Raw genomic sequence first — 27,907 nt, 5'->3', positions numbered from 1 at the left:
CAGCGCCTGTCGTGTCGTCCATGTCTCTACATTATCGTCCGCGTTTTGCGCTGCCACTTTGCATGATGAATCACCGACTAGCCCTCACCAAGATATTAATCGATGTATTATTTTGCTCAGGCGCTCGTGACAACACAGTGCAGTGCGTGAGCGAGTTTAAGTACTCTCCTCAGAAGGTGTTCCAGAGCCCCTTTAGACGATAGCTTTTAGGGTCCCGGGTCTCAGGAAAAGCGTCGTCGTCGGTGTTGACCGGAGCGAAAAATTCCGGATTCGATTGGTTCTTAATTACACGTAATCGTGATGCCCGCTTACATCTACGAAGATATCGCTTAAAGGGACCCTGAAATGATTTCGATGGGCATTGTGACGACCCCACATAATGCGCAGGTCCACACGGGACGGAGAGGCAAGAAGACACCGTATGGCTCAGTTTAAACAAAATGATGTAATCAATAATTATACATGGTACATCAGAGGCTGGGGTGTCCGAGCTTACGTGGCGACGCCGTCATGGGGGCGATGGAGGGGCTCCGGAGTTGCGATCCGTCGGTTGCTGGCAGAAGCTGCGCGCCGTCCGGCTTCGGCGCTGAAGGACCCTTTTTTCTGTACGATCTCGTCCTCAGCGTGCCTTTCGTCCGCCCAGGCCAGCTATATCTGCTCCGCCGGCCACGCCCGATCTCCTGTCCTCCAGGCTGGATTGTTTCCTTCTTCCTCCTTTCCACGGCGGCGCCTGCGGCACCCCCGACCTCCCTCGTTGGAATGTCGTTTGTCTCCCGTCGGCAGCTTTCTTCTCTTGTCCGGTTGTCAGCCTCCCCTGCCGACCTGCCTCGTTGGGATGTCGTTTGTCTCCCGTCGGCAGCTTTCTACCATTGTACCCCTTCAGTGGCTTTGCCGCCGCTGGGGGCTCCGTCTACGCGGCGCCGCCGAACGCGGACCGTTTAAGGGGAGACAAGGGAGTAGGACGGTTGAGCACAGAGAAGATTCCGCCGAAGATATGGGCCCTGGTATTTCACGCACGGAACGTCACAGCATATTCTAATGCAACAGATAATATAGAGGTGGCCTTCGCAGGTTTTCGAGTCAGATTTGGAAACTCTGCGTGGAGCCCATTATATAGCATGCGTACTGACGTCATCGAGGTGGGGCACGCAGCGGTGAGGTGACGCCCTAATCTGTTGCGCGCTGTTGCGGACAGAGATTTTTAAAAGCTATTTCTTAATTGAAGGGTCCACGAACAGCTTTCAAATTTGACTCGAATACCTGCAAAAGACCACGTCTACAGATCTGTTGCTCTAGAAATGCCCATCGAAATCATTTCAGGGACCCTTTAAGTGTCCCCCGAATTTCTCTTTTCGTGTCAGTCAAGCCTTCCCCGATTGTGACCTTCTCAGTGCCTTTAACTGTTCCTTCATGGCGAGTCATTTCACTAAACATTCGATACTTTATTACATCCGTTTTATTCTTGTGAAACGTATGCACATTCGTGGATTGATGGGCGTGCGGAAATTTGCACAACCAAAAAGTCAGACATAAATCGCCAAAAATAAATGTAGCCCAGTAAAATTGCTGGAATATAAATACGCAGTCTAGATCAAACTGTTTACAAGCTCTACGTCGCACTGTTTGTCAGACGTGCAAAAAAAAAAGACGTGCGTGGTGACGAGCACAACAAAGGAGGCTGGTAGAAGTCGCCGCACGGTTTAAGGCCATTATCTTGATCTGCAAACTGGATTTGGCATCGGCAAAGTTGCAAAGGTTCGCAACGACGCTGCTGTGCACTCAGCGTGATGACAGTTGCCTTTTATAATGCCAGTAGGCCTGTTGCGGATTTCTGGTCTGATGTTCACATAATTGGCCGAATGTCATTCATGGCAGCGTTGCCTTAGGAACAAAGAATGACACCTGGGACATTCGATATTCTCTCTCTCTCTGTCCGTAAAGCTCGCATTTCGCTTTCGTGAATGATAACAGGCCGATATGAGTTGAGCTGTTCCGATATCTCATGCTGCAAGGTAGAGCGATTAAGTGTCAGTGATAGCCGTGAAGCCACTACATTTTACTGTCCTGCGATTGATTATATAAAATAAAGTTCTTTTCCTCAGAACATTCCCACTTTTTGCATTTGGAGAATTAGCGCGGTGCTCCAGGCGGTTAGGGACACTGCATTAATCATCAGTGCGCCTTCGAGTGAACCCCTCTAAGTTCACTGCCGAACCTTCCTCAGCTCAACTAGGAGATCAATTTGTGTCCGGCCATCAGAAGTCTTCTTACAGTCTTGCGATGTCAAATCACACATGCACCGCAAACTTCTGTCCTCAACTGAGAAGCAGAAATCGGATTTCTTCAACTTCATAACATGGACACGCCAGTCCTTCAGTGCTGGTGACTTCAGATCGTCGCCGCTCACCTGCCGTATGACGGGCAAGCTCCACTCTGTTGGCAGGGTCGATTTCGCGTAGACAGCGAAGAAATTAGATAGTCTGGAAGTCAGGCAGGCAATGTAAACACCCGTTTGGTTTTGCTCGATGGGAATGGGAAATTCCAGAAACTGACATAGCTTGTTCCCAGGCTCGTTCCACGGCTGGTTGATAAGCGTGACCACGACGTAATACACATCAGCCGGAGCGCCGTCGACAAGCGTGCTGAGAGACGAACCATCGCCCGGACCAGCCGCGAACGGCGCCGAGGGACAGAGACGCTGACCGCTTGCGGTGAGAGCGTTTTCCAAGCACTGCGGAAGTGCGCCGACCACTTCTCGCGGCAGAGACTGCTTCAAGTCGTGAAAGCTTTGTTTCAGCGCGGCCTTTGTCGCGTTAAGTGCCTCTAGCACAGGACCCAGGTCCACGTCTTGTCGACGACTTCTAGTGTCGCTGGAACTGTCCTCCCCGTCCTCTACAGGCCGGTCGCCAATGTGAACGACCGCTTCTGCCAGCTCGTTCAGCCTGCTTTGTATTGATGCTAGAATGTCGTGGTACGAGCACGAATCCACCGCTATGCCAGGAGCGTCGCCCGTCGGAGGGGCGATGACAGCGCCGCCGCCGGCTGCCGTCCGCCTCAAGATGGCGCTGGCGCACTCCGCCCGGTAGTGCCGCGGCAGTTCCCTGCGAAGCACGGTTTCCAGGCAGCGTGGACAAGAGGTGCAATGGAAGGCGCACTGCGTCTCAAAGTGCTCTAGAAGATCTCCTGCGGGACCCTCGAAGTCGCAGCCGTGGTCGGCATTCCAGCAGCGAACCTTCGAGCGAGAAAAAAAAATCATTTAGAAAGGCTGAAGAAAGTTATTTCTTTCTTAACTTTTGAGTACTGTCGGATTTATTGCTCCTTAAGACGCCAGCCTTAATTTGCAAGAAAAAAGAAGGAAGCCATCTTCCTTACAGCTACACTGCGCATGAATCTATTGAGGCGCTTTCTTTGTTTTGGGGGAAGTGTTCTTTGTTTTACTGGGTTAGCAGCATGACCAACATTTCCCCAAACGGCAACTTTTGAAGCCTCCAGCCCCTCGTCAGATCATCTGCAACTAGTATACGCTCCGTCAACGCCAAGTTCACGGGGCAGTAACGGAGCTCTGGACACGCGAAACACACCTGGAGAATTGTTGCCGAGCATTGTTACGCTTTTACTTTTCCTTTCACGGGCAACATAGATCGCACATTTTCTTTTCGTCTACGATTAGCGTAACCGCATTTTTCGCGAAGGGCTCGGTATACCGACGTTCTTCGCTACCAGGAAGAGTTAGTCATCCCGGAACTAAGAGCCGTGAGGCCCGTTCGTTCAGCGCTTGCGCATTGTAAATTGATGGTCAAGTCTGCGAGGACCCCCAGAATAATCCAAGAAAACAAAACTGCATGCCTCTTCCCGTTTTGCCAAGTGTCGCTCCGCAGCGAAAGGCAACACGCCATATGCTTCACCCGTCACCGGCTTAGGAGGACGCTTGCCAGACATCGAAGTGGCAATTGGCACCAGCTCCGATCTAAGTACGGCGCGCGTAAGGTAGGAGTGACTGTACAAAGATGCCTGCAAGGGGCGAAAGAGCGGGGGTGCGCCGTTAGGTGGCGCAGAGCGCAGTTTTGCCACGTTTTCCCACGTCCCGCAGTATTGTGATCGCGGCAGTACGTGAGATGCTGGACAGTATGAGGTTAAATATGATCATAACAGTAATCTGATGAAATGAAGGATGCAGTATCTATCTCCCTATAGGTCAGCACTTGAACGATACAGGAGGGGTGAATCAAGAAGGAGACGCCGAGGTGGAGAGCTCCTGTCTCACTACGACCACCTGGGGTTCGTTAACATGCATCAACACCGCACAGCACGCGGTAAAACGCACATACCTGCAGCTTGGCGAGGTGCCCACGCGGAGGCGATATCCAGCATACGTCGGCGCCGACTTCGAACGGTGTCTCGTCCATGGCGCAGGCGAAGCCGTCGCCCTGGGCGCAGCCTTCCACGCACGACTCGCACAGGACGTGCGAGCAGGGCAGGACGGCCATCTTGGCGGGAACGAAACCGCACAGGTCGCAGATCCGCGCGTACGGCAGACGCTTCTTAAACGTCACGGGTCGCCAGTCAACGCCGCTTGCGAAGCCGCACAGGCGGTAGGTCGTCATGGCCGGTACCCGCACTACCAGGCGCTGCCTCCCACTCCCGAGTGTTTCGCACGGCCGCTCCGCGCATGCGCACCTCTCCTCCTCTGCCTTCTCCCCAGCTTCACTCTTTGAAAGGAAGGAGGCGGGCCTCCGTCACCGTACAGTGTCGCAGCGCCAGATAATCAGGCCACTAAACGCGGCCTGTCGTCCTTAGCATTCTGGGTTTTTTTGCGCAAAAGACACGACACAAAAGACACGAGGTAGACAGGACAAGCGCTTACTAACAACTCAGGTGTTTATTGACGGAACATTTGCTTAAAAACAGCAGCTGCTCTTATCAAACAAGAAGAGGGAAAGAAGAGACTTCGCATACATACATATCAGATCAGCATAGCATTTGTGTCGTGTCTTTTGCGCAAAAAAAAACCAGAGTGCTTAGGCACCAACCAGCCTGCAAAAGCATACTCGCTGTCGTCCTTCTTGTTCTTGTGCTTCGTTTTTGTGCGTTGAGTCCCGCTAGAATGGAATCAAACAAACTAGCCCGACAAGTATTGCACAGTAAACGCGGGTTCCCCCGGGAAACGAAGACTGAAGCTTCGCTCGACGAAACAACGCCTTGACCGCCACTCGCGGAGCCGTGCTCTTGTTGAGAGCGAAAGAGGGGTAGAATATTTTGCGCAAAATGTTGCCCTCGTACGCGTCGTCTCCGGGGCTGTTCTCTGGCAGGGAATGACGCTTTCATCACAACGCCGCTTCCGGCGACGGTTTATCAGCGTGGCGTCCGGTAGCAGCGGCAGAAAACAATATTTGCATGATTGGCGGCTGGTACGGCATGAAAAGAGCGCGCTTCTGAACTCCCGTCGCTGCGCTCCGATAAGACACCGGGCGCAGCGGCCAAAGGCATTATTGGTTATCAGAGAATTTGAGATATGAAGGCGATCGCTCGGCACTGCTTGCGCGCCAGCACAAATATCCTATTGTTTTGGGGGCATCAAGTTTTCAACGCTTCCGGGTGTCTACAAGTCACGTGTCCTTCCGCACGTGGATGATGGGCCAGCGGCAGGCGGTCTCAGCACCGATGAAGAGGCGCCAGTCGCCGAGAGAGCAGCACTTCTTAAACCCAGTGGGAAGCGCAGTTTGAGCTCGGGCTAAGGGCACGCTGTGGAGGGGCCACCAACGGCAGGCGTAGGCCATAACATCCACATTGCCTTTCACCGAGGAACACCGGACACATCGCACCACTGCGCGCTGCGGCGGTGCAGTCACACCGCCGCTATACCAGAAAGGTATTTGTTTACGACAGCAGCACTGTAAGAACAGATTAAGTGCTGCAGGCCTTCAGCGAGGAAAGATGGGAAGCTTAGAATTATTGCCGCGAAAACGTCTTGCACCGAACCAAATACGCGCGCTCCGCAACACTGGATACCTCCTCCGTTGTACGTCACCTCGGCAGAAGTCGCGGATGACGGCCTCGACGTTGGGGCTGGTCGCCGAAAAATGTCCGTCTTCAAAGAGGTACAGCTTGGACCTCCTTCCCCTAACGGCGTTTAAGCGATGTCGCCATCATTGTGGTGGCTAGAGACCACACCATCGTCTCCTCCGTTGTCTGTCCCCCATCGGCTCGATCTACACATTCCAAGCATTCTTAGAAGCTTCGAATTATTGCCCTGTGCGGCCGATTCCCACAATTTAAATCGGATTAAACGTCCCGGCTCCCGCCTTTCCTTGAACTCTCCGCAGACGGTAGGAGGAGTCTAACGCGTGGAGTGCCTTTGAGGCAGTCGCGTGGCGGCTTCGCTTTTAGTATGTTTTTTTTTAGGTTGCCGTGACTAAATAGATCCAGTCAGAGGCTACATAGCCGCAAATTAGGTTTGGTTTGGTTTATGGGGTTTAACATCCCAAAGGCTATGAAAGACGTCGTAGCGGAGGGCTCCGGAAATTTCGACCACCTGGGGTTCTTTAACGTGCCCTGACATCCTAGAATTTCTCCTCCAAAGAAATTCAACCGCCGCGGCCGGGATAGAACCCGAGTCTTTCGGGTCAGCAGCCGAGCGCCATAACCACTGAGCCACCGCGGCGGCCTTAGCCGCAAATTAGGCCCACGGAAATAAAAATACGCGGGGACTCTTTGCTTTCGCCGATCGGTACGTATCACTTCGCCGATGGCAGAGAGGCAAAGGTTGGTTGACTCCTCCTACCGTCTGCAACGAGTTCAAAAATGGCGGGAGCCGGGACGTTTAACCCGGTTTAAATTATGGAACTCTGCCGCACAGGAAATAATTCGAAGTTTCTTAGAATGCTCGGAACGTGTAGATCGAGTTCTGTAGTGCACCTTTAAATCACTAGAGACCTTCAGCATATCGTGTTTCCGATATTCCATGACTACATAGCAACGAACGGGACAATAAGGACGACACAGGCAGGGGCACAACACAGCTCTGAGTTGTGTCCCTGCCTGTGTTGTGTCCCTGGCTGTGTCCTTCTTCTTGTCCGGTTCGTTGCGCTGTAGTCATGGAATATCGGAACCAACTCGCCCAGCAGCTTACCTTGTCAAGTGTTTCCGTTGCCGTTTCCGGAGTGCCGCGAGCCCACGCGCCGTCAGTGTGCCTGCGCAGATGGCCTTGAGAGCGCCAGATGGCGCCAGGTACCTGGCAGCTGCGCATATACGCCTGCCGCGACGCGACCAATCAGCGCATGCGCACTGGCGGCGCGTGAGCTCCCAGTACTCCGGTAACGGTAACAAGTTACATGGTATGCTAAAGCTGTCTGCTGCCTCCGCGACAACTGCCGCGTGCCGCTTCCCGGCGCTTTTTTGCGTTCCACTTTCTTGCTCTACCCCGTCTCACGCATTTAAATGGCCTTTTGTGATCAAACATAGGTTTAGAACTTTAGACACTGCAACCTGAAATATTTCGAACCATTGTAATTTTTTCAACGCCGCAAGCACGCGCATTGCATGCAGCAGCGTTGGTGGTGACCACACAAATTTTGGCAATGATGACATACTGACAAAAATTTATACCCATCGATGACCTGTGGAGCACAGATAAGCGGGACGTATACGACAGCCTATAGATTGCATACGAACGTTGCGAGATCCGTAACTTTCAAATGATTTTGGATTGAGCTATGACCTTTGATGCAACGTTGATCTATGGAAAGGTCTCGATGAGGTCCTTCCAACGGCAACGCCTAAAACTTGGAAACAAATATCAAAAGAAGAGATAATGAGAAAGGCAAAAGCATTTCCCCATTTTCATAACTGATATAGTGTCAGTCGGTCTCGCGCCTTCTTAGTTCGGTGTCCTCTTCTTTCAAGTGCCAGGTTCTCTGTCTCGCTCACGTCAGCAATACCTACTGTCGCTTTTTGGGAGCGCGCTTCTCTGGAATCTGCTTAAGGAACACTGGAAGCCCAACTTGCGATCGGTTTAAAGCCTCGGACAATGTAACAGCAGCCCGGTGTTCACCAGCGAATAGCTGTCAAATGTGACGATTGATATGGCCGCACCATAGGAATGTGTGCATGGTCAGTGTGAGTTTGAAGAGGGGGGGGGGGGGGGGGAGAAAGCTTGATTTCGACGGAGCATGCTAACCCGTTCCCTTTTTCACTACGCGCCTGGCTTCCCAAGTAGATGTGTCTATTGTCGACACAACCAAGTCTGCAGTGAAGCTCCGCCCACATTCGGGACCACCTAACAGAATTCCTCCACGACAAAAAGTAGTCCGTCGTTAAACCTTGTCTTGTTACCTAAACAAAAATCTATTCCTCGAGTCGAAATTACACGCTGTAGGGTTTTGATGCATATGGCTGGTTTGATACAAAAAAAATTCATTTTGTTCAACTGGCGCGACTGGCCAGGAGACTATAGCATGCAGTAACAGCGTGTAGCAGAGCACGGTTGCGACATTCACTCGTTTATTTGGGGTTCTAGACACTTTTCCGTGTACGAGGAGTGAGCCAGGTCAACATTTCAGGCCCGGTAAACAGATGCGCCAGTTTACAAAAGCCGCCGCTGTAAATGTGCTCGATTCATTTCAGTGCAATTGTGTTGCCGCTTGTACGTCGGAAGCTCTCTGCGCAGTGTCACCGGGTAGTCCCTCAAGCCAATACCCGCATTAGTAACATTGGGTCCGCATATTGGCGGTAGTCAAGAGATATAGGCCGTTGTATTATTCATCATCCAGACCGATAAGAGCGCCTGCAGGTCATATGCCTTCTACAGGAGCTACAGGAGCTACAGGAGCTACAGGAGCTTCGCGGTAGTAGTGCGTGAAGACGAGTCCCAAGAGGACTCCCATGACGTGGCCCACGGTGGAACCGCGCGGCATGAAGAAGTGCAGGTGAGCCAGCTCTAGCGGCACGCACGTCCAGAATGGCATCGGGATGGGAAATGACGCCACCTGGTAGTTGCGGTAAGGATGCCTCTTCTGGTGTATTATCTTCATAGCCAGCAGAGTACCGACCAGACCAGCGCTGCTAGAGCTCGAAAGCGGCACCGGTGTCGGGAAGTCGCCTCGAAAAGCGGTGAGGTACTTCCAGAGGATCCAGGACAGGCCGTCTTGGAGGACGTTCACGGCAAACAGCAACCCGAAGGCAAGGCGCAGAAAGCTGCACCGGAATTTATATGTTAAGCTTGGAGGAACGAAGAGAACAGTTTTCTCAATGGCGGAGATAAATATAAATAACAGCAAAATACTATATCAAGAGCGTTTCACGTTAGGTGTTCTGGTTTGGTTTATGGGGTTTAACGTCCCAAACCGCCTCAGGCTATGAGAGACGCCGTAGTGAAGGGCTCCGGAAATTTCGAGTGAGGTTCTTTAACGTGAACTGGTGTCGCACAGTACACGGGCCACTAGAATTTCGCTTTCATCGAAATTTGACCGCCGCGGCCGTGATCGAACCCGCTTCTTTCGGGTCAGCAGGCGAGCACCATAACTACTGGGCCACCGCGGCGACTGTAAGGTGTTCTGTAAAATATTGGTTGGTTGGTTTATGCGGTTTAACGTCCCAAAGCGACTAAGGCTATGAGAGACGCCGTAGTGGAGGGCTCCGGAAATTTCGTAATATGTATATATGTAAATAATGTAAATATGGACGCGTTTCGCAAGAATGAAAACAAAGTGGTATTGTTGGTAGTCGATTGCATTCTGTCTGTTGATTTGCTTTTGAGGTGTGTAGTGGATGTTTAATTAGAAAAAACAATTGAAACCATTTGGAAACTAAGTTGAGTGGAGGAAAAATAAACTTCACAAAACATATCTATACACATATGTCAAAAAGTGGTATCCATTCGATTTTTTTTGTCGTACTCTTAAACAGGAGCGGCTGACACCTCGCGCGCTGACAGCTGACTGGTTAAAAGGACCAATTTCCGGGACACAAGCTCCGCCTTAAGGGTATGACATAATAGCTTACATGGGTTCCTTCAGTGGCCTGTGGTCCTCCTTGCATATCACTGCGCGGACAAGGACACTGTTTATTATATTTTTACGTTTCATTTCATTTTTAATATTTTTTCAATTCATAAACGATACACACTAGACCTCTCTTCAATAAAGTCCATCGAACGTGCCTTAATATCCTAGGGTGCCACGTGTCTGACTCCCAAGGGTCCCAGGTTCGATTCCGATGCTCACCCCATTTTCCTTTTAGCTAATTTAGCTGGTATAATCGATTTAAATTCCGTGTGTCTTCACGACCCTCTTGACCAACGAGAAATATTTTTCTCACACCCCTGGGTTTTCCGCTGAAAACCCAGGGGTGTTAAAAGCATTGGTTGTCAGTCAGCAGCCCCTGATGTGCCCTCTCTCGTCCTTTCGTGCTAGCGTTTTCGCTCTGGGGACGAAGACCTCAAATTTAAGCATCATGGCCAAACCAGCTTCACAGCTGATTGTACAACATGCATTTAAGCGTTAGTCGGGAAAAGATGTCTCATTGATCACAGCTTCCAGGCGGCTTTCTCATAAACAGGCGGTCTTCACCGGATACTGCAGTGTGCGGCTCCTGTAGTTCCTTCAATGCTCCGATGTGGCCCAATCAGCGTCTGCATGCATTGTCCTGACGCTTAGTCTCGCGTGCATCGAAGTACCGTGAGAGAGAGAGAACAACTTTTATTTAGAAAGCCTGCAGAGTCGGTTAGGCTCCCTCCAAGCAGGGAGGACAAGCTTTTACCGCGACGCGGCCACTACGTCAATCGCGTGCGTTGTGCTCCTTGAGGTCTTGTTACGTCCCTCGCTACTTCCGCGGGTTCGAGAGGGCCGCCGCCGCCTTCCTGGGGGCGCCGCCCCCCTCTCCTCGGTTTCGCTCGGTCGCTGCCTCTCGAGAGCTGCCGAGACCTGCTGGACGGCCTTGAGTTGTGTCTTTTGATCACAGCTCCTCGTTGCAGCCTCTAGCTGCGGCGGGATCGTCGTCTTCTCGCTGGCTTCGCGCGGATTTACGCTACAGTCCCAAAGGATGTGAGCCGCGGTGGCTCTCTCCTTCGCGCACAGTCTGCATATGTCGCTCGCGTGCACACTCGGACACACGTGCTTAGCTAGCACCGGGGTGAGCAGGGACCCCGTCTGTAACTGTCTATATAACACTGCCTCCTTCCGGGTAAGCCCCGGGTGAGGTGGCGGCATAGTCTGTCTGTTCAGTCTGTACCATTTCACTATTTCGTTGAAGGTGGTCATCTTGTCCTTGGCACTGCGCCGCGACCAGGACTGCGAGTCGGCCGTGCTTTCAGCCGCGCGGTTGGTTAGTCCTCGCGCGGCCGAGTTGGCCGTCTCGTTGTGGTTCACGTTTCCGCGTTCCGACACGTCACTGCCCATGTGGGCCGGAAACCACTTGATCACCACAGGACTGTTGCGTCCGATGTCTTCGGCCTTGCGCAGTATGCGCGCGGCCTCACTACATACCCTACCCTTGGCGTAGTTCTTCACTGCCGTTCTAGAGTCACACAACACTGTAGTACATCCGGGGTCGGAAACGGCCAAGGCGATGGCCACCTCCTCCGCCCGGTGCGCTTCTCGAGTCCGGACGCTCACCGCGGTCTTCGTTGCACCCGTCGATGCCCCGACAACCACCGCCGCGTATGCGTCGGTGGTTGCTCTGTCGGTGCTCCCTTGATACTCTGCCGCGTCCACGTAGGCGGCGCCTTCTTCTCTGGCGTGGAGGTCCACGAGAGCCCTGGCCCTCGCCAACCTCCGCTCCCTGTTGTGCTCGGGGTTCACGTTCTTCGAGATCGGGAAGACCCTGAGCTTTCTGTTGATGCTATCTGGTATAGGTACGTCTTTCTGCTGCTTGCCTTCCCTCGGTTCGAGGCCAAGGTCCCGCAGTATCTGTCTTCCGGTTCTCGTTTCGGAGAGACGCTCGAGTTGCGCCGTTCTCTGTGCTTCGGCTATTTCGTCCAGCGTGTTGTGGACTCCCAGCGCCATGAATTTTTCGATGCTCGTGCCCCCGAGGAGACCGAGTGCCGCCTTATACGCCTTGCGTATGGTGGCGTCTATCTTGTTACGTTCACTCGGCCTCCAGTTGTGGAAGGCGGCCACGTACGTTATGTGGCTAACTGCGAAGGATTGAACGAGCCTAGTCAGGCTCTCCTCCTTCATCCCCGCTTTTCTGTTGGACACCCTCTTGATGAGTCTCATTGCCGCAGCCGCCTTGCCCGCGAGCTTGTTGACCGTTTCACCGTTGACTCGGTTTCGCTGGACGAGCAGCCCGAGTACCCGAATCTTCTCGACCTCCGGTATTACCTGTCCTCCCGCCGTCTTGACCGTGATCTTGGGACGCTCGTACTTGACTTCCATATTCTGTCTTTTCCTGCACGATCCTTTCGGGGGAATCACCAGCAGTTCTGACTTGGCCGGGGAGCAAACGAGTCCAGACCCGTCCAGCTGCTCCTCGATGGCGTTGACCGCTTCTTGCAGCGTTGTCTCGATGTGTCCGTCGCTTCCTCCCGGTACCCATAGCGTCACGTCGTCGGCGTAGATGGTGTGCCGAACTCCCGCTACTCTTTCTAGCCGGGTGGCCACCCCGATCATCACGAGGTTGAAGAGTAGCGGGGAGATCACCGACCCCTGCGGAGTTCCGACGCTGCCCAGCTTCTTCTCTTCGAGCTGTAGGTCTCCCGCACAGATTTCGGTGGTTCGTTCCGTCAGGAAGTCTTTGATGTACTGGTATGTCCTCCTGCCCATGTTTAGCCTGGATACTTGGGCCAGGATAGCCGAGTGCCTCACTTTATCAAAGGCGCTCTGCAAGTCCAGCCCGAGTACGGCTCTGTTGTCCTTGGTGCCCGTCGTATCGTCGATGATCTCGTTCTTCAGTAAGATCATGGCGTCTTGCGTCCCGAGTTTGTTCCGAAACCCGATGATGGAGTTTGGGTAAAGCTCCGATTCTTCCAGGTAACGCTGCCACCTGTTCATGAGAACGTGCTCGAGGACCTTTCCCACGCACGAAGTGAGTGAGATCGGCCTGAGGTTCTCTATGTTGGGCGGCCTGCCAGGCTTGGGGATGAGGATCGTCTTGGCTGCTTTCCATTGCTTGGGTAGCCTTCCTTCTTGCCAGCACTTGTTGTAGAAGTTCGTGAGCGTTTCGATGGTCGCTTCGTTGAGGTTCTTGAGCGCTCTGTTGGTCACTCGATCGGGACCCGCGGCAGACCTTCCATTGAGTTCCTGCAGGGCAACTCTTACTTCCCAGGTCTGGATGTCGCGATCTAGCGTCTCGTTCTCCTTGCCTTGGTAATCCGGGTGTCTTTCCGTGGGGGTGGTCGGCAGGTACTTGGCGTCCAAGCGCCGCTTGACCTCGTCCTCCCCGTGTTCGCAGATTGCCTTGTGTAGGATCCTGGCCAGGTTGTTGTGTTGGTGGCCCTTGGTCTTGGTTCCGTCGAGGAGGTGCCGCAGCATGTTCCACGTCTTGCCCTTGTGCATCTGTCCGTCGGCTTCGTTGCAGGCCTCGTTCCACTGTTGGGTGCATAGCACCCTGCAGTGGACCTCGATCTGCCTGTTGAGCTCGGCGATCTTCTTCCTTAGACTTCGGTTGGCTCGTCGCTTCTGCCACCTCGCCTTTATGGACTGCTTGGCTTCTATCAGGTGGGCCAGCCGACTGTCCATCTTGTCTATCCGTTCGTCCGTCTCTAGCTCTTTGGTGGCTCCTTCCGTCGTCTCAACGACGTTGGCCGCCCATTGCTCGATGTCCGTAATGTCCTCTTGCACCGCGGGTAGCGCCTTTCGAAAGGCGTCCCAGTCCGTAATGCGATGCTTTCTTATGCCGGTGTTGCCTTGGCCTTCGAGCAGTATGACGACCTCTACGATGTAGTGATCGCTGCCCAGCTCTTGGCCCGTGTTTCTCCATTTCGCTTCTCTTGATCCTCCTTCAGTTTTGATGAAGGTAAGGTCCGGAGTTGTGTCTCTCGTAACAGATGTGCCGATCCTGGTGGGAAAGGCCGGATCCGTGATTAGGTTCAGTCCGACGTCGGTGGCGTCTTGCATCAGCTCTCTCCCCTTGACCGTCGTTCTGTGGTAGCCCCAGTCTTGGCTCGGTGCGTTAAAGTCTCCGCACACTACGAGCGTATTGCTTCCCGCGACTGAAGCTGCCTTGTGGAACAGTGCCTTGAATTTCTGTTGTCCGTGGGACGGGTTGCTGTAGACGTTCACCAGGAAAGTGCTCTCCCTCCTCTTCTTCCCCGTGATTACTTCCACCGTGCAGTGTTCGATGACGCTTCTGCCGATCATTTCGTGTTCCACGAAGGTGATCCCTCTCCTAACGAAGGTGCAGACCCCTCTGCCCTTGCCCTTGGACGTGTCCCTTTTGCTCGGCGGGCTGTCGTGCGACCGGTAGCCCGGTAGTTTCGGCGTCTCTTCGCTGTGTGTTTCTTGAATCATTATGACGTCTGGTTTCCTCGTTAGTTGCTGCAAGTGTTGCTGCAGCACTGCTCTCTTGCCGGTAAAGCCGTTGCAGTTCCAGTGCCAGACCAAGAGGTCTCTCACTGGGGGTGTGGATGCTGCTGTACTTGCTGTCCCGTCCCTGATTGGTGCAGTTTGGCGGTGATCTGTGCTTCCATACATTGTATTTGTGCCTGTATCTGCGTCTGCAGCTGTGCTTGCATTTGCGCCATCATGTTCTGGATCGTGCTCTGTATATTCGTTGTCATCTGCTGAACCGTTTGCGCGAGCGGTCGAGACGGTCGAGTCTGACGTCCTGTTTTTCGATTCTCTCCATTGTCTTTCGTTCCTTGGCGACCTCTATGGCTCTCCTCTTGGGAGCCGGTCCCGCCGTTTTCGTGGCTCTCGGGTCCACCTCGACCTCTAGTTCGTCCTCGGTTATCTCTTCTTGTTCCCTCTCTTGTGCGGGCTTCGGCAGCAGCTGCTGCTGTTGCTGCATCGCAATTAATGTCGTTAGCTTCGCGTTGATTTCCTTGATGGTTGCGTCCTGCTCGGCGATTCTCTGCTTTAGCTTCTCGTTCTCGTCTCTTAGGGCTTTTATTACCATTCCATTCTCTTCTTGGAACTTCTTCGTGGCGTTTTGCGCCGGTGGTTGTCTCTTCTCTGCCATGTTAGCCTTGACTGCTTCGGCCCAGGTGACTCTTTCCCCCGACTGCGACGGTCTGTGGCGGCTGGCGCTCCTGCCTCCCTTGCTGTTGTCCCTCTTGCGGCTGCTGTCGCGCTGCCTCGAATCCCCGCGGGGTCTCTCAGCAGACGGCGCTCGCAGCGGCGGAAAGCTTTTCGGATCCAGTTGTTGCTGCATGGCTTCCATCTTGCGTTCCCATTGCCGTTTTTTGACCACATACGGCATCTTGTACTTGTTTTTGCATTCCCTCTCGCCCGTTGGATGCTGTCCCCCGCAGAGCTTGCACTTGGGCTTGCATTCGCGTTTGTGATCCTCGCTGGGGTTCACGATTCCGCAGCCGAAGCATACTTTGGCATTGGGATTCGGGCATACGTCTCTTCTATGGCCGATCCTGCCGCATTGGCTGCACACGTCAAAGTGCTTGCGGTAAAGCCCGCACCTGACTAATATCGAGCCATACTTGACGTAGTTCGGTACTTTTTGTCCAGCGAAGAGTACTATCACTGTGGTTGTATTGCCGATTCTGTGCGCCTCCACCGCTAGGGGGTTGCATGGGTTCACGATGTTTTCGGTTATCTCTTCCGGGGTGTCGTGTACGGCTATGCCTCGGATGACTCCCTTGACCGTGCCGTCCGGCGCCGTTCGGTAGGCGCTGACTTCGTATGCCTTGTCTCCTACGTTTAGGGTTTTGACCTTAGAGTACAGCGTGGCACGCCTCTCGTCCGGGGTGCTGACCACGATGATGTTTTGCTGCGCGTTCGTGCAGATGGTGTCTGCTTTGGCTTCTTCCTTCGTTATTCGAACCGCCGTCATGACGGCCGACATAATTATTGAAACCTCAGTTCTCGCTACGTTGAGACCTCCCCGTGGTCTCATGACTATCTTGGTGTCTTCCTTCGGCATGTCTATCGGCATCATCGCCGCTTTCGTTACCGAGGCTGCAACTCTCTTAGCAAAATTGGCCCTAGTCTTGGGTCTAGACTGGCGAGTAGTGGCGGCGGACTCACCGTTTTCCTTGCCGGCCATGATCTGCTTGATGCGCTTGCCGGAGGCCGACCAGCCTTCGGCTTCTTCCGGTGTAATGTCCTCTCCGGGAACTTCAATGGACGTACGCCCGCCGAGACTGCCGATGCTCGGCGCTGACGTTATGTTGTCTCCCATCGACGTGGCCACTTCCATGTCGGACGCCATCTTGGTCGTACTCGTCGTCGGGTTAGGCCTAGCGGCCGGGCCCGTCGCCACCGGTGGCCGTACTTGTGGTAGGCCGACGCTAGGCCTAGCACCGCACCAGAGAAAAGTCCTCGTAAATCGGGAGAATCACGTACCGCTTGGTCAAAACTGGTACCAGTCGATGCCCCGCACCTTCGCGCACACTTTGATACCAATATATCGCGGTAACTGTAAATTAACACTGCGTTAATTGGCATAATAGCAGGGGCCGATGAGAAGCGCGTCCCCTCCCGTCGGCGACCGCAGCGCCACCTCCTCGAAGTACCGTACACTCTAATCCTTTCGACCATTACTATAGATGCACACACTTTCAAAAATATGTGCACCGTCAATTTTTAGTGTTACATCATACGTATACTTTTTACGGGTTACGCTGTACCTTTCAATTTACCGTCGGCTATGAAATGTCTGCAGGTTATAAAGGATGTGGGCACTATGCGATCACTATGTGGGCACTATGTGGTCTTTATCTGCACCTGTCTCTCTCTCTCTCTCGCTATTTCACTCCTCTATCCCTTCCCTCATAGCTCAGGCGTATCCACATAGTGTAAGACAGTTACCTCGCCATTCTTTTCTCCACAACTTCCGCCTTCAGTGCACCGCAGAAAAAGGTTGTGAAGAGAGTAAAAGCGCGGTAGCTTTCTCGTAATGTGGACCCACAGGCTCTGTGGGTCCAGCCTACGAAAGCTCGAGTCCCAACTTTACCGAAAAGTTCCATATGACGAATTCCATAATTCCATAGGTTTCCATATAGATTTTATGTAGTCGTTATGGAGCACACGGAGTCGGTATGGACTATATGGAAAGCACTTATGGACGTTTATAAACTACATATGACGTCATGCGCACTGTGTAGAAATCATATGGAAATTATGTGGAATCCTTACAGACTCCGTACAGAGATATAGACGACCATATATTTTTTTTCCATATCTTACGGACTCTTCACTAACTCATAGCGACGCTGAGCAACAACGTTCCCTTGCTGTCATGCGTCGCCATGAGATACCTAGACTCGCTGTCCCTGCATGTAGCTGACAACTCCGCCGTTTTGTACGGAGACGTGCTTATTGAAGCGGTTTGGTGCGAAAGGCAACGTTGTTATGAATCTGCGGAGACAAGATGCGCTGCAAAAAATGTCATCAGGAGTGCTATTCGTGTTCCGCGGGTGGGAACATGGAAGACTTGTCGTCCTCATCAAAGCTTGTCTGACCTGTAGTGACCGAAGTCCCGTTCGAGCTCCTGGCCGACTGCCAGCAGAGTGAGCACGACGTAGGTCAGTTGGTAGGCATTACTCAAGTACAACGCCGGTAGGATCGGCGGTTGCCAGACGGGGTACCGGAACGTCATTGCCGACCCCGTCGTGGCAGAAGGGTCCGAGTACGGTCCGTACAGGAAGGCCACAATGATAAAAGCGACGAACAGGAACGTGGCGGGCGCGTTGGGAAGGACGTAGAAGTATATGTGCCGCCTGCGGTATTGGATCCTGCAAGATTGCAAAGCACCAACGTCTCTGTTAAAAACACATCACGAGTGTTTGAATTATGCTCTGCGTATCAGAACAAGGAAGAAGTGTCCGAAGCTACACTTAGGATAGGGGGGATGCCGTATTGGACCGCTTCGGATTGATTTCGATCCCCTGGGATTCCTTAATGTACACCGACATCAAACGCGTTTTATTCAGGTAATGAAATGCGAGAACAAATATGATACGTTTCAGTGATACCATACCATACTCGGTTGCGATACCACTGAAGTGGCCGAGGTACCTCATCTACTGCAGAGGTATCGCCACCGTGTGGATCGAACTGTGCACGAGCACGCAACTTTATAAATGGGGTAGTGAGAGTTTGCGCTGCAGAGCACGACAGAACGGTAAAAGTACACCGAACAACGTACCGTTACCGGTAAGTAAAAAATATCTGTGGGACAAGTACGTCATGAAGTACTTCCATTGAGGTCAGTGGCAATTTCTCGCGCTGTTGCGTGTAGTGAGAGTACGCCTCGCCAATGTCATTTTTCAACAGTTTCCTTGAGCCACAAAGCCAACGTTTTTAGCCGCATGCAGTCTTTAACGGAAGAGCTTAGTTTTCTGTGCGTCCATTTATACACAATACCCTCATGATTGATAAAAATTATTCCCTGAGAAAGGCACATTGCCCCCATTTCTAGAGTAAACTGTTCAACGACTGTATTGTGCAAACAGGACAAGCAAATGCCGCATTGAAGGGCTGCTCATAATAACGCCCTCCTTTATCCTGTCTGAGGTGAGGCTGAAAGTTTAGTTTAGTTTAGTTTAGTTTATGGGGTTTAACGTCCCAAAGCGACTAAGGCTATGAGAGACGCCGTAGTGGAGGGCTCCGGAAATTTCGACCACCTGGGGTTCTTTAACGTGCACTGACATCGCACAGTACACGGGCCTCTAGAATTTCTCCTCCAAAGAAATTCCAGCCGCCGCGGCCGGGATCGAACCCGCGTCTTTTGGGTCAGCAGCCGAGCACCATAACCGCTGAGCCACCGCGGCGGCTGAGGCTGAAAGATTCTCGCCATTAAGCCACAGGTAACCCTAGAGTCTGCCTTCAGCCTTGCAGATACTAGCTTAGAAGATGGCTCAGTAACGTCGGTAGAATCTGGCTAATCACCTTGCTCGGAAATATGTACCGTTGCGTTAAGTGCTGCTGTGGTTTTTTACGCAGAAAGAACAAGAACCTCACCTGGTGATGAATTTCCCTAGTGATGTTTTATAGAGGAAAGCGCTCGCCACAAGTCCGCTGATCATCGGCAGAGGATTGTTCTTGGAAGACGCGTACAACACGAGCAGTTCGAAGAGAACGAACGCCAGAGGCCTGAGTCCGAACTCGTACTTGCCGTAGTGGATCCTCGAGTAGTTAAAGTACTTGCGAGTAAGAACCTCGAGACACACGATGACGCCTGCGAACGTGTGCATGCATATTACGCGCACATACGACAGGCTGGTGACTTCATACAACATCAGTAGGGCCAGTGCGTTCAGCAGTCCTACGAGAACGACCACAGTCGCCAGGAGAGAGGCGAAGTGAATCGGACCCAGAGCCGTTTCGAGAAGGAGACCCTTGAAGAAGAAGGAGAACATGTTGGACGTGAGGTGCAAGATGTCGCTGTGATGGAAGGCTGCGAACGCTACCCGATCCCAGTGACCGCCATCGAGTATGGCGGCGACGCTGGCACACCGTTCGGTATGGTGCTTGTGCAAGTAGCTCCAGTGAGCTTGCACGTGGATCCCCATGATGATGAACGTGGCCCACGGAACGCGAGGTGCGGCGAACAATTCATCAGCCTCGGCGGCGCCCAGAGGAGGCATGTGCGGTTCGGCGTCCTGTCCCGAAGGGCGAATGGTAGATTCCGAGGAAGCTACCTGTTCGGGGTTTGTTGCAGACGCGTGCGTGATGGCTCCCAGGGTTCCACGCATCGTGTCGAGCCTCCAAGGGATCTCACTTCCAGACTGCAGTGACCTTGGATTGAGAGCGCCCTGTGATTGCGCTAACGGTTTCTCCTCTCCGCCGAGTCTTTCACTCGAAGGCTGCGTCTCACTGTCCAGAGCGGCAGCCATCGGAACCGTCGATACTCCTGAAGAACTCATGGTCCTTACTGGTGACGGAGGCTGCTCGAGCGCTGACTTGCGTCTGACTTGAGGCTGACCTGCGCCTGTCAAAAGCCACGTCGGCGAAGAGCACTGGGGATCAGCGGACGAAAAGCCGTCCGAGAAGACGCGTATGGACCCTGGATTGTATGGAGGCGTTTCTTGGCGCTGAGCTCCCATGGAAAGTGGTTGAGTGCTTGAGGGACTAGAGTCTGGACTGGCGGAAGACTGGTTCGATCTTGACCTCTGTTCGCTCAACTTCACGGGAGTGAACTTGAGAGTCAAGTGCCCATACTCAACGATCTCAGGCTCCGATGTCCGGCGTGCTTCCGACAGCTCAAAAGCACATTGCTTTAATGACGTAGGAAACGGAGTGACCAGTTCTGATTGTTCTTGCCGCGAATACGACACGTCTGCTGCTAGTGGTGAAGACGGCGTTCCAGGCACTCCTGAGTCCATTTTAAACGAGCCAAGTAGCTCCTTGGACCTTGGTCCAGTAGCAGTGACGTCAACTTGAGCGTTCATTCCCGACGGTTGCGCTTCGTGGCGACCTGTTAGATCATCCGGGTCGGCTGGTGAAGACCGATGGTATCTTTTTCCTCTGTACTTCGCTAGGCTCTTTTTGCCGCTTCGTGCATGCGACATACTCGGGCAACGCGGTGAGCCCGGCTAATAAAGCTGGCGCACTGGCCAGGGCCTAGCAACTCGTGGCTGCGAGTTTCTTGCCAAAGGGGGGAATCACTTGAGGAAGCTCAGGCCGCTTACCTCGCAGGTAATATGCGTTGTTGCTTTCAGCAGGAGCTGGCGCTCTCTTCCTCAGCTAGCCGGTGCGCGGATGACGCTGTTCTTGTTCTTCTTGTTGCCTCTCAAGCGATGGCACACCTACCCAGAAGAGGTGGCCACTTCTTCCTCTTCGTCTGCTTACTTGCTCTCGCATGCAGCCATGCCGAGGGATGGACAAAATGTTGTTCTTGCCTCTTCTGTGTTTTTTAGGGCTATAGCGTGTATAGTGGCCATTCCCCACATTTAGCCGTTGCCGGCCTGCCTGTTTGCTTGTTTGTTGCAGGCTTTAGCAACGCCACACAATATATCACTGAATTTCCGGGCGAAGGACACTATTTGCTCTGTGTAATTGAAATGAGCAAACCTCACAATTATTGGATTGCATGTTGTGCCTCAAAGTCCCTCTGTTCTGCGATTTCACAGCCAAGCTGCATATGAAAAACTCTACACAAGCCTGATTATGTAGCGAAAGCCACATTGGCCACGAACTTGCGATTTCGCTGTGGCGGTGCTCCGAGGAGGCACAGAGACCGACCTTGAGCCGTTGCCTAGCAACCGCCGCAGCTGGCGGACGCCGCGCGCTCGCCGCGCCATCTGGCATGACGTCACACCGCGCGCATCGCCGCGGAGCCGCCACCGTTGGGTATGACGTCACACCGCTTGCCTCATCGTTGCGCTCGCCTCCGCTCGCTTCGCCAGATGTGTCGCATGCCTGATAACATGTCGGAGGATTGAAAAGGAGAGCTCGCGAGCGCCGCAATTACAGTTGAGGCGACATTATGGGCGACGACAAGTCTGCTAAGCAGAAGGAGGCCTGGAATCGACATCGGAACGATATGAAGAGGAAACGAATCGCCCAGGAAACAGAGGAACAGCGCGCCGAACGACTGGCTAAACACCGGGAATATGCCGCCGCGAGATGGGCACGTTTAACGTCCGATGTCTCGACCGCAAGCAGCAGCGACAGCAGCCGGAGGAGAGACCGGAGTCCTGCTTTCGCTACGTATATCCTGGCATAGCCGAGCTAAGCTACTGCCAATTTTGTGCACAGCCAAGAGCACACATAACCCAGCACAGCAAAGCATGCCGGCAACAAAGTAATTAATAAAGAGAATGCAATGAAATGAATTTCATTCTTTGATTGGCGTTGGCGTTGACAACCTTGTAGACTAAGGAAAAGCCGATTACTGGCTCCCTGGGTCAGTGGACACCTCAATCGCGCTATGAGGTACGTGGCGGTGGTGTCCACCAGCAAAATAACGTACTTTCACACAATATTCCAAGCTTAGCCATGGTAAACCGCCAGTCAAGTTTTTTATTCCCCTCCTCTTCCTCTCTCCCTTTCCTTCGTTTCTTCTACTACTCATGTTCTCCAGTCGCGCGCGCTCTCATTGGTTCTCCTCGAGGGCGCAAACCTGTTCCTCTTTCGTCATTTCCACATTTGTCTTTCTCGCTCCTTCTGCCTTTCTCCTTTGGCGCGGCCGCTCTTGCTCCTGGTCGAAACTATTCCGGAGCCCTCCACGACGGCTCCTCTTTCTCTCTTTCCTCTTTCACTCCCACCTTCCTCCCTTTCCTCACAGTGTGGTTGAGGTATTGAGGTGTCCACCGAGAAGTCAGACAGCTACGGCGCCACAGAAGCCACTAATGCTCCTTCCTCCTCTCCACTTTTCCCCTGTATTTCTTGCTTCTTCTTCCCTCTTCCTCCTTCCTCGCGGCGTTCCTTCCCTCCGCAGCGCGGCTTCAATGCCTGTAATGCTCAAGCTTTGGTTTAGGTTTGTGACGGTTGAACGTCCCAAAGCGACTAAGGCTATGAGGGACGTCGGAGTGAATGAAGGGCTCCGGAAATTTCGACCAGCTCGGGTTCTGTAACGTGCGCTCCTCAATCTGTTTGTCTATGTGAGCTACTCGACGCCGAAGTTTTCTATTATGGCGCTGTTTTTTTTTTTCCAGTGGTGCTTTCGCGGGCCTGCCATAGGTGGAGGAGACGGCTGTCTGTATTGGATTGATTCTTTAGTAGTAGCAGAGCCTGCACCACTCGCCTGACCACCGTCGCGGCCACGCCACCACCGCTGTGCACCGCTATACCAGGTGTTTCAGCGAACACTTTCAAAAATTCTTTAAAATAGGCTTTTGAAAGAGGCGTAAGCGCACCCGCTCACTTTGTGAACGTAGTCGCCGCGCTCTGCGGCGTGATGTAACCCTATTCCATTGCAGCTAGGAATTCTACCTCTGCTCTGGAGTAGCATGCTAGGCTCATGACCAGGCAGACCTCCCCTTTGTTCATTAAAGTCTCTCTCTCTCTGCATGGATCGACGTAGCCGCCACCGCACCCCTTCTGATCTGCGCAGTTGTGCAGTGGTTAAGCGGTGCGCGACTTCGATAGTGTACTGCTCGAGTTAAACTCGGTCCTCGAAATGCTTTGTTGCCAAAGGACGAATACCTGTTAACAAACTGCCGCCGCGGTGGCTCAGCGGTTATGGTGCTCGGCTGCTGACCCAAAAGACGCGGGTTCGATCCCGGCCGCGGCGGCTAGAATTTCTTTGGAGGAGAAATTCTAGAGGCCCGTGTGCTGTGCGATGTCAGTGCACGTTAAAGAACCCCAGGTGGTCGAAATTTCCGGAGCCCTCCACTACGGCGTCTCTAATAGCCTTAGTCGCTTTGGGACGTTAAACCCCATTAAACCTAAACCTATTAACAAACAAGTTTTATGTTCGATATATTAGCCATGGTAGCGGAAGGTCAAGGATGGCAGGTGCTGCCACCGGTGGGACTTCTGCGATCCAGGTTGTCCCGAGCAACCTCGCGCGACAAATTATTAATTTAACCGCCGCCTGCCAGACTCCATGAGGACGCCATTTTTATGGGTACCATCTGCTGCGCTCGGAGGACCCGGCCGTGCAGACCATCGCCACCGGCCGGACTGCCAGTGTTATGGACCTTAGGAACATAAACACTTGAGTGCAGTGGGGTCGTGCGGGGACCCTGGGGCGTGCCCCGAATTCCTGTTGAAATAAAGTTTTTTCTCTCTCTCTCGAGTGTTATCACACACACACACACACAAATGGGGCAAGTAAGGCTTACGCCTTAAAAGAAATCCTCTACAGGAGGAAACTCAGCTGCGGCGGACGTCAGTAATTGTAAACTACGTGCTAACAAGCTGATTACATATAGGTAAAATTTGGTAATTAACTTTTGAATGAACGAAGTCTGGAGGTTATTGCCAATGACGAGTTTGCAGCCACGGAAAAGACGATGTCGTATCAGTTTTTAAAGCGAAGAAAAAGCCCTGCAGCGCAAAAAAAAATCTCGTTTTTTTTTTTTTGCAGCAGAACGGAACAGCGCATGACCAGTGTCGGAAGCCAAGTGCAAACGCAACGTCAGCTGGTGACATGTTGCCAATGGCCGCGGCGGCCAATTCGAATTTCGTGTCCTACTTTCCCTGGCTAGCCAGCCTCGACGCTGGGCTTATACAGCGGCTGGCGCTATCTTTTTCTTCTTCGCTCGGCGCAACAAAAAGGCTAGTCATCGCTAACTACGCGGCCTTGTTTTTGAGAACCTTGATACACTCCAAACGCGAATTCGCTTACATGGGAGTAAGCTGTCCTGTACACTCTAAGCAGAAAGGAGTAAAAAAGGAATACCTGTCATCTACACTCTAAATAAAAAAAAAGTAAAAAGGAGTAAAAGAGTAAAAGGGAGTAAGCTGTCCTCTAGCGCACTCCCCTTGGCCGTGTCTTGGCCGTGGCATCCTCCTTGGCCGTGGCAGCAGCATCCGCGTCGTTGTTCCGAGCATCAGCAGATGCGACCACCGGAAATGCAGAAAGACAATCGTCGTACGTCATGTCCGGCTTCAAAAAAATGTGACGTAACGGCCCCTCCTAAATTTCCTTCCTCCATGGTTTCCTGCTTGGAGTATATTTGTTATCAAACCCAACCAGGCAGACAGTTCTGCCAAAATGTTTAGTTTTCGGGCTATCCGTGCAGACTTCGGCCTAGAGACCTTTCCATTGAGGGCTTCCTGGGCATCACCGCATTGCTCGCTGGACTGTTGTGTTCACTTGGCGCAAGCACAGTGGAAGCGGCAGCGGAACTGGTTTGCAACAGCCCAGAGAGGAGGCGTTTCGACATTCTCCTTGCCCGATGATAGGGTCTACAACCAAAGTTCCGCCCACGTTCAGGACAACCGAGAGAATTCCACCGTGACAAAAAAATAGGCTGTTGTTAACGCTTTTCTTCTTACCTAAACAAGAAGCTAATCGATAAACGAAATTATAAGCTCATGACTTTTGGTTGCCTCTGGTTTGTATGATAGAGTAAAGCATTGAAAAGCTAGCTAATTTTGTTCACTGTGTAGATGTCTCGCAGTTTACTATCAATTCCACCCTTTAATGCAAACAAATGATATTGTAGGTGCATGAAAGACTTGATGCGGGCACGGCGTCGGCGGTCGTACGCCGCAATCTAAAATTTTTTCCCAAACTCCCGAAAACTCCTCAAAGATTATGATCTCTCCTCTGGTCATGTTGTCTAAGTGGGCGTGAGAGTGTAGGTGCACTCAAGGGGAGGGAGGTTTGGGAGTGGTTCACCTATCGCTATACTTCTTACACCCGCGGTGGAGCGATTTCTTTTTTCACCTTCCTTTGCTGTTTCGTTACCGTGGTCTTGCCAGAGCCACCTAGTCTGCATGGGAATCACCCGCTCCATCAGTGGGAAAAAGTTAAGTCATTTGGTTACATACCGTCATATTTTTCTCCATTCCTGTTCGAAAGCGCACATAAATGGTCGAATGAGGCGCCTTTGAAATCAAGTTCGGGAACACCGGCGCAGAAATTCGGGTGTCACTTCCTCATTGAGCCAATCGTGCAATTTTCGGAAGTGCTGTGTATTTCTTTCGTCTATAATATACGGAATATATTTTTGGGCTCTATGTCCTACATTCCTGGCGCTGCAGTATTGTAGCATATTCGTGCTATTCGTGCCTTTGAGTTGAGCGCCGTGAAGTATGTTAGGTGAGTGGATGAATGATGAAAGTGCATCTTTGAGGTTTGTAGATACATGACGCAATTCGTCAAGCCCTTTTACTTGTGTCACATCTTTTTACGGTCTTCTCACATTTCTTTACTTCGTTCATAGTCGCGCGAACACAACATTTTGTAAAATCTGTGTTTTTATGATGCCCTAGCAGGCACCACCGGCATCTAGACAACATTCCAACCATAGCAAATCCAAAGCCAGCGTCGTTCCGCCGCTATGGCATCGAGCGGCCGATCCCCTTTCGATCTCGGAAGCCGGTTTTCTCTTCCTGGGGTGATTTAATGGGTTCACGATGGGTGCTTCCAAAGTTGGCGTTGTCTTAGCAAGCAGAAACATTGGATAATATGCGACTACGATGTGACAGCTGCGTGCGTAGAAAGATGCGAAGAGTTTTCCGATTGCTCAAGCCCTCCGAGTGACATATCCCGCGCGATGCTTCGCAGGCCGTGGTGGCTGTGATATTATTGCTCTTGTTTGTTCTTGTTTGTGATTGTTGTGAGGCGAGAGTGCCGAGTGCCACAGGTGAGTTCGGAAAGCCGTCGGTCAGTCGGGGAAAGTCCGGACTGTCCACTTTCCGTATCACTCGCCATATTTCTGGCTGATTGTGTCGTCTGCAGGCGTGTCTTGGATTATGCGCATGTACTCCTGACGTCGGTGCGTATGGTGAAGTTATCGGACTGACCATCAACCATAGATTACGGGTTCATTTTGTTCACTTCTGCCAGTGCGTGATATTTGGAACGGGCGTTCCCACCTTGATTGGTTGAGCAATGCGGTGTATGCCCGTTTGGTCTCCAAATGAGCGTTGTATGATGAACGCCTTTCGTATGTGCACTCTAATGCTAGTAGCTGTGTGGTCCATTACTACTGTTTCATGTACGCGTCTGCGCAAATGGAACACAATGTTGCGCTCAGGAGCCGTCAGGAGGCCCCTCTGAGTCACAGGGTAGTCATTGCAACAAGAGTATCCTGTGAAGTTCTGCGCGTTCGACACTCGACTTAGTCACGCCGCCGTTTCTCCGCTTCCACTAACGCGTTGCACTAACAGCGTCTCCTGTATCCAGTGCTGCATGCAGCGCCGTGTTATGCCTCGTAATTCTCAAGATGTATTTAAAAAATAATTGAGATCATTACGATTTGAAAAAAAAAAAAAACGTTTTCTCTCGTAATTTTTCGACTTCAAACTGCTGGCTTCGTTTAAAACACGTGAAAAGACAGCCTTGGCCGGACCGGTTTACTTAGTTCACTCTATTGTGATCTCATGTTTTCTGACATAGAATTGGTATGGAACTGTGAAGGAATTTTGAGCCTAGGCTATAATGAACAGAGTCTTCCGGCGTTATTGCGTATGCACCTTAGCTTTAGATGATTTACCTTTTATATATTAATTTGATCCTCTTTCTCCACTGAAAATATACTCCATCAAAGCGCAAGCCTGGTACATCAATAAAGAGAACATCTTGAGATTGCTAGAATAGTTCCTACAGCTGCTTTAGCTGTTGTGTCAGAGGCACCGTGTTGTTGGACCACGCATAGTTTTCACCAGACTTCCACTGAGCAGAGGCGATAAGCATATAGAAGGGCAAACATGTGTTCAGCGTGCTTCTGTTCCACTAACATATAGTCGGTGCAAGCCATTTATAGCATGGTTAATGCAACTTTGAGCCAGCCGATCTGCCGTGGTATCCGAGCTGGATTCTGTATGCAACTTGGTTTCAAAGCATTGCATTTTTTGTTGTGTAACTAAATTACTGGATGGGATGTAATGTAGTGAGTCGACTACAATCGCTCATTCTGTGTCGCGTTTTGTTCAGACTTGTTATGACCAAACGTATGCCTTTGCTGACTGCTTGACCATTACTGGCATGCGTGAGGTATATAGTGTTGTGTGTTTACTGGAGCTTGTAAAATTGTTTTGCACAGAACGCATTATGTCGCCAAGTGTCCTGGTTTCTGCTCCAAAATTTTTAACAATAGCAGTGGTTCTTTACACTAATCGGCATCTATTATTTTTTTTTACTGTTTGACAGGTCTTTGTATGCCTTGTTAAGATTTTGTGAATAGCAATCACTTGTCTCTTCTGTGTTAAAACACGGTTATGTGTGTCATCAT

General features: G+C 52.0%; 2 protein-coding genes and 1 pseudogene across 3 annotated transcripts in view; 1 reads left to right on the top strand and 2 right to left on the bottom strand.

Annotated features, from left to right (window-relative positions):
* The window catches only part of LOC149336434 (uncharacterized), a 53,690-nt gene that overhangs the window by 17,543 nt on the left and 8,240 nt on the right, over nucleotides 1–27,907 (top strand). Inside the window, exon 2 of one of the 2 annotated variants that reach the window (XM_089552896.1) lies at nucleotides 8,825–8,996. The exons of the other annotated variant lie outside the window; for it this stretch is intronic. Coding sequence (XP_089409022.1) covers nucleotides 8,957–8,996 — 40 coding nt within the window. The 5' untranslated portion in view covers nucleotides 8,825–8,956. The remainder of the gene's footprint in view (nucleotides 1–8,824; nucleotides 8,997–27,907) is intronic. 2 annotated transcript variants of the gene reach the window in all.
* LOC149336436 (uncharacterized) lies at nucleotides 1,447–5,028 on the bottom strand. The gene is made up of 2 exons (XM_089552894.1): nucleotides 4,329–5,028; nucleotides 1,447–3,232 (listed from the first exon to the last, which is right to left on the bottom strand). Exons 1-2 carry the CDS (start codon nucleotides 4,602–4,604, stop codon nucleotides 2,204–2,206), a joined length of 1,305 nt encoding a protein of 434 aa, XP_089409020.1. The 5' UTR covers nucleotides 4,605–5,028; the 3' UTR covers nucleotides 1,447–2,203.
* Nucleotides 14,348–16,320, bottom strand: LOC149336435 (uncharacterized; annotated as a pseudogene).

This window comes from Amblyomma mixtum, chromosome 7, assembly GCF_055824585.1.
Source record: "Amblyomma mixtum isolate Tamu chromosome 7, ASM5582458v1, whole genome shotgun sequence".
NCBI classification, from domain to species: domain Eukaryota; kingdom Metazoa; phylum Arthropoda; class Arachnida; order Ixodida; family Ixodidae; genus Amblyomma; species Amblyomma mixtum.
This window is presented reverse-complemented; position numbering and strand designations above follow the sequence as displayed.